Genomic DNA, 6,694 nt, shown 5'->3' with positions numbered 1-6,694 from the left:
CAAAGGTGGAATCGCGTCTAACGTTATGAAATATTATGGTTCGCATCCGAGCGCAGGTGGTTGCCACGTGAAGTATCACATCCAGGGCACCTACTCATGAAATTCTGAGAAAACACATACTTGAAAATGTCTTCTCCCTTTATGCAAATGAAATCCCTCTTTTCATCATACTTGGCGACTTTAATGCACCGTCGGGCATTAGTGACACATGTCGTTGTTTTTTTTACCCAAATATACCAACCGCCAGTGCAAACATAAGCAAAGTTCCCTACGATTCCGTTGTTAAATAATCGTGAGTCTGGACTATTAATTAAACATCATGACTCGACATTTCCGATTGCTTAAATCGTTCAGGTGTCAAGTTCACTTTCGTTTTCCGTTACAAGACGTTTCTCCCGCTAGATAAGCCATGGGTCACCAGCAAGATCGAAAAGTTTAATTATGCAAGATAAGAAGATTAAAAACAATGATGTGGCAAAGGATCGACTGTAGGGAAGAAGAAAAACAACAAAATATGAAATATAATTATTATCAACAAATATTAGACACCATTCACGGAACAATGCCGATATCAAGGTACAACCCCATTTAAAGTTAATTGATGACAAGAGAAGTTGTCTTTAATTCTTTCAAGTCAAACATCAACAAACTATTCCCTCCATACTAAACGACCGAGCGAACGCCAAGCATCCGTGAGTGAATACAGGCTGTACCAGTTTCTGAAAGGATACCCCTGGGCCCCAGGTAGGATCTTCCTCTGGCAACGTCCCTACGGCTTTAATGTGAGAGTTCGTATTCATATAGGGAAGCGAGCAATGGCAGCTCAGGCCATCGAGACCCCAGACCCATTTCTGTCTGCCCTATCCTTATTACTTCGGGAATACATAAATCCTCTTCATCCAAATTAGACCATCACCCTTTTGAAAACATCAGAGGAGGTTCCGTTATATACTCTCTGGTTGGCCTTATCAGCTTCCGTGCATCACCTCAAGCGCAGAGAGGCGATTGAAGTAACAACTCTCACCATCGACAAAATGGAAGGCACTCCATTTCGATGATTGCACCAAACTAAGAAGAAAAGATCACTGTGATTTATCGAGGGATTGGCGAAGTGGGTCTCCAAACCAAACCTCTGACGAAGACGACCTTCATTGCCGTGCCCCATACGGAAAAGTTCTCGGCTACTGCTCATATTTTTTATAATAATGAATAGGGGGTGATATCTCCCAAAGCGAAAATTTATATTTTATTTATTATCATTATCACGGTTCTTGTTATTGTTCTTATTGTTGTTATGATTATCTTCATAATCGTCCCCATTACTGACATTATCCTTTGTAAACACGGCCTATATGACTTGATATCCCCTGTAGCCGCGTCACCCATTCACTTCCGGAGCCCCCGTCCGATTGACACTGCCAGCTGCTTCCCATGGCTCGCCGATTGCGCCCCAGAAATACGATACCCTTGGGCATGACGCGGAACAGGCGGGGTCAACGACAGCCCCCTCCTCCAGAAGCCACCCCTCGGCAAATATCCGTCTTCTGGATAGAGACGTTACTGGAGAGGTCAGATATTTACGCTGCCGTTTTGTGGTGACGAAAACAATCAGCCAAACGTGGCACTTGGTGCGTCATGAGGGAGGAATCTCTCACACTATTTGAATGCATTTCTGCATAATGAAAGTAGAATATAAGATTTATTATTTTTAAAAATACATTCTAAAAATATGTTCCATATAGTCAGTAATTTACAAAAGCCTCGATTGTGGATGCAAATAAACAATCCAGTAGGATACAAAACGAAATTTAGATTCATGACACCGATTGCCACCTTTAAAGAATAAGTCATTTAATTTTAGCAGTTTGATGCACAAAATCTTAAGCAAGTGGTTTAGCATGATTAATGATGTAATAATGTGACCTTAATATTAGCTAATAGGGAAGTGGAAAGGAAGAGGCCGATCGTCAATGCTTGCAATGTCATAAAGGCGATTTTAGACAATCAGATTGTAATAAAGATAAGAATAAAGATTAACTTGCGAGCTATGTAAAAGGCAAGATTTATCAAGACCAGCCTTAATTATCATTATTGCTATATTTCACTAATAAATTGCAATGACACGATCGCCGTTTTCCTTACAAAACAATGATATTGAATTTTCCATTCATGAAAAGGAGAAATTTGTTATTACAGATTATACACTATTTTCCAGTAAATAATGCATCACGCTTACTTTAGTTTTAACATTAAAATTCCAACAGAGAACTTTTGACGCATGATGACGTCACACGGTAGCGTTGTCAGCGGAGTCCAGTCTGGATTCAGGCTGGTCGCTCTGCCCCCCCCCCCCCCCCCCCCCCCCCTTCTCTTGAGCATTAAAAACCGGCTCCCAATCTAGAGCTTCGCGAACCTCAATTGACTGACTGATTATCATTGCATAATTTCTAGTATGATTATGATAATGTAAATGATAATTATCATTATATCATTATTAACATTTTAAACATTATTATTAGCGCTATTAAAACCATTATCACCAACATATTTATTATTACAGTTATCATTATCATTACTTTTTATCATATTCGTTGTTAGTGTCATTTTCACTATTATTATGATCACTGCCATTACCGTATTTAAAAAATCAGTATTCTGCTTCACTATGCAATAAAATGCATATGCAACTAAGACAACAAGCATATAACAAAACGTTTTTGCACCTAGCAGACACCGCTTCCCAAATAGGCCTAAGTGAGCTCCCGTGTGTATCAAGCCGTAAAAGTGTTCCGTATGCAAAGTTGCAAAGGCACTGCTCGCCATCAATGTTCCCTCCCCTGACGTAGAAGAGAAAGTCACACCTGGTCGTACCAACTAATCCTAAAATCCTACGCTATGCCCTAATCCTACTGCAGGGATTAGTCATTTAGGAAGTTGTGCTGTGGTGTTACCCTGCCGTCGCCGATGTTTGATGTTGATAGATAGGGAAGGTTACCGAGAAAAAATCTTAAGATTCCTTTCGTAGTTTCTTGATGGGCGAAATTATTAACTGAAACGATATAAAATTCTATCGTATAGCATGTTTTCATATCTAGCCAGATTACTATGGTTTGTGCGTGCGTGCGTGCGTGTGTGTTTGTGTTAGCATGTATAAAGACGTAAACATATTTTTCTCCTCATGCCATTATTTTTATTTCAATAAGATAGACACCCCTATAAAATAATTCCGTTTTCTGTAGCGTTATTATCACGCGGTTGGGCATAGACTCAAAATAACCAACATATTTACAATGGAATCGTTTCGTATCATAAATTGTGCAGTATTTTTTCCCTAACGGTGACAAATCTAACATTTTCTGACGCCGACATTTACAAAACGATTTAAAAGAACTCAGAGATGTAAGTCCATTTGCGTTGTTAAAAGTCTGGAGACAAACAAACAAATTGACATATAGATTTCATTAGGTATTAATTTTTTTATGCCATAATGTACAATGTATATAAAGATCCTGTTTTGTTAAACACTAATAAGACAAGTCACTGCTTTGTCTTTATCTTATTTCTTAGGAGTAGTACTGTCAAGTGCCATCATTAAACACTAATTGCAGGATTATTGTAATTTCAACATTTTTTAACATACAATTATTTTTTTTTTTATCTATATATTTACATTCCTTAAGATAAAGCGTGTAACACAAGATCATATTACATCGTGATCACATTCATTTACGGAAAAGTACCATCCATTAAGATCTTTCAGCTAACCATTGCCATCCACACGACCAGAATATCTACTTGTGATTATTTCTATTAAATACGACCGCTGCTGCTACCGCTTCTACGACTATCCTTAATACGCTGCTACTACCGCTAGTGCTAATAATAAAAGTAGTAATGACAATGATAATTACAATTGTAATAATGATAACAATAACGATGGAAGTCAAGATAATGATCATAGTCAATCGTCACATCATCAGTAAAGTATTGATAATACTAATACTAAAATTAATGATGATAGTGGTGATGATAATGATAATGGTGATGATGAGGATAAAAACGGAAATGGTAATGGTAATAGTGATGATGGTGATGGTGATGCTGCTGATAATGATGGTGATGATACTACTACTACTACTAACACTAATAATAATAATAATAATAATAACAGTAGTAATATACCAACAACAGCAATAATAATGATGATAACAATGCTTCTAAAACTAACGCTAATAAAACGCCTACAGCAGCGGAATGATGGTCTCAGCGTCGGGCTCGAGCGTCAGAGGCTGTCCGTCGGGAAACGTGAATGCAAAGGTTGTGGTTGTGGGCGAAGGCGTGGCGGTTGTGGTCGGAGTTGCAGGCGTACTTGTGGTTCTTGTGGTTGTAGTTGGTGGCGTGGTTGTTACGGTTGTAGTCGCAGGTGTGGTCGTGGTCCTCGTGGTGGTAATGGAAGGTGTGGTTGTGGTTGAGGGCGTGGTTGTGGTGGTTGTAGTTGAGGGCGTGGTTGTGGTTGAGGGCGTGGTTGTGGTGGTTGTAGATTGGGTCGTGGTTGTGATTGAGGGCGTGGTTGTGGTTCTTGTGGTTGTAGTTGGTAGCGTGGTTGTTATGGTTGTAGTCGCAGGCGTGGTCGTGGTCCTCGTGGTGGTAATGGAAGGTGTGGTTGTAGTTGAGGGCGTGGTTGTGGTGGTTGTAGTTGAGGGCGTGGTTGTGGTTGAGGGCGTGGTTGTGGTGGTTGTAGGTTGGGTCGTGGGCGTGGTCGCAGAAGGCGTGGCAGAAGGCGCTGCTGTCTTGGGCGTCGTCCTTCGAGGCCATAAGTCAGGGATCCGGCCAAGCCACTCTTCACTACCCGAGTCTCTCCCTCGTCTTCCTCTCCTCTCCTTGCTGTGCCTCCTCTCTTTGCTTCTTCCCTTTCCTCTTTTCCCTTTACTCTTCTTTCCACCCTTTTTCTCTCTGCTTCTTCCTCCTTTCTTCTCTCGGCTTCTGTGTCCTTTCCCTCTTCTCTCTTCGCTGTGTCTGCCTCGTCTGTGATGATGCTTTCTGCTGTGGTGATGGCGTGTTCGGTGAGACCTCTGCTGTGGGAGAAGAAACGCGTCTCTCAGCTCTATCTTAGCCTGAACGATGGAAATCAAGCATACATTACACGCACAATCACGAAGATTCTTATACCCACGCGCGTGTATGATGATATGAATGGCTCTATTTATAAGGGCAATCTTTCTATTTTTCTCTTTCATTCTGTGAGTCTACCAGGCTTGCGCACACGTGTGTGTATGTGTGCTGGGGAATCTATCTAACCATCTAACCAGAGATTGTATGTGTGTGTGTGTGTGTGTGTGTGTGTGTGTGTGTGTGTGTGTGTGTGTGTGTGTGTGTGTGTGTGTGTGTGTGTGGATGTGGATGTGGATGTGGATGTGGATGTGGATGTGGATGTGGATGTGGGTGTGGGTGTGGGTGTGGGTGCGTGCGTGTGTGTGTATATGAGAATGCGTGTGTGTGTGTGTACATTTCGGTCATTATATATATATACATTATTGGCTCTGCTGTGATTCTGGTAAAGATTTAAACGAAAGGTGCCAACTGCACCTGTCGTGCAGTCATGGACTCATTCATGCGTTTTCTACACACAATTCGTCCGCAGCACTTGATTTGACAGTCCAGGAAAAGCCGCCTTACCTGTCTCAGCACCTCCCTTTCTTTGTAAAGTATTCCTCTCATTTCCTCAAGTGTCAAGTCATCGCCTTCGCTGATAAGCTCTTGGTGTCCTCTAACGCCTGAATCTCTCGTGTTGGAAAGATAAACACCATCTTTCCGGAAGATAATGTTTCCCATAGTCCGCACGCTTGGAGGATCTACGCGAGGGCTGGTCGCATGGAAGTCCCCGGGGAGCATCTTTCGGCGACTGTGCAGGAGTGGAGCCCCTGCGCAGACGTGGAGGCTGGCCAGAATCAGGGACAGGACCAAACCCAGTCTGATGCTACTTGGTGGACCTTTACGGCACATTTTCATTCGCATTTAGGATCTCACTAAGGGAATGTCACTACTTGAACTGGCCTTGTGGATTAGGCATTGCTTAAAGGAGCTCAGCACTTCGCAGCGGTCCGCCTCTGACTCTCACTATCCGTCTCCTGCAGCAACGAACCTCCGGATATATACACAACCTCATGAGTCACAGACATCCTGGCACCTCGGCTGGCACTAGAGATCGTTTGGTGCCACCGCGGAGTGCCCAGGACAACGGATGTCCGGTGGAAGGCGTCGTGGGAACATTCTTAAATTCCACTGTCAAAGGCTTGGCGGATGAGGTGTCAGTTGGTCGTTTGGCAGATAATAACACTCATGTAGTGGTGCTCAGAAGCGGTTCTGATGACGTAAATGTAACATGGTGGTCGGTATTACATACCTTTTAGTTTCCACCCGTGACTTCATGTACAGTAAACAAGTCAATTAGCCACGGTTATTTAGACATTTTACGGTTATTCCCCTCTGTCATCTGAATGAAACACACATTATCATTTTTATTATTTACATTACTCTTATTACCATTATCACTACTATTACTGTATAATGATTTCCTTGTGTCTCGACCGTTCCTTCGTATGTAACGTCTTAATCGCTGTATGAATGCGAGGCAAGTACACTACACTGAGGAAGTTAAACCGTCAGTTTATGCACATTAATCCTTTACACGCTT

The 6,694-nt window shown here is 42.1% G+C and overlaps 1 protein-coding gene across 3 annotated transcripts; it reads right to left on the bottom strand.

Moving 5' to 3' along the window:
• Positions 1–3,475: 3,475 nt before the first annotated feature.
• LOC125037062 (location of vulva defective 1-like) lies at positions 3,476–6,208 on the bottom strand. Of its 3 annotated transcripts, none has more exons than XM_047630043.1 (2): positions 5,677–6,208; positions 3,476–5,114 (listed from the first exon to the last, which is right to left on the bottom strand). In XM_047630043.1, exons 1-2 carry the CDS (start codon positions 6,013–6,015, stop codon positions 4,242–4,244), a joined length of 1,212 nt encoding a protein of 403 aa, XP_047485999.1. In that variant the 5' UTR covers positions 6,016–6,208; the 3' UTR covers positions 3,476–4,241. The 3 variants fall into 3 exon arrangements, with proteins under 3 accessions (XP_047485999.1, XP_047486001.1, XP_047486000.1); XM_047630045.1 differs by having other exon boundaries at positions 3,477–5,072; positions 5,677–6,205; XM_047630044.1 differs by having other exon boundaries at positions 3,478–5,075; positions 5,677–6,204.
• Between the last annotated feature and the right edge of the window lie 486 nt (positions 6,209–6,694).

The sequence above is a fragment of the Penaeus chinensis genome, chromosome 22 (genome assembly GCF_019202785.1).
Source record: "Penaeus chinensis breed Huanghai No. 1 chromosome 22, ASM1920278v2, whole genome shotgun sequence".
Lineage (NCBI taxonomy): Eukaryota > Metazoa > Arthropoda > Malacostraca > Decapoda > Penaeidae > Penaeus > Penaeus chinensis.
Note: the sequence above shows the minus strand (reverse complement) of the source record. Positions and strands in the feature narration are given on the sequence as shown.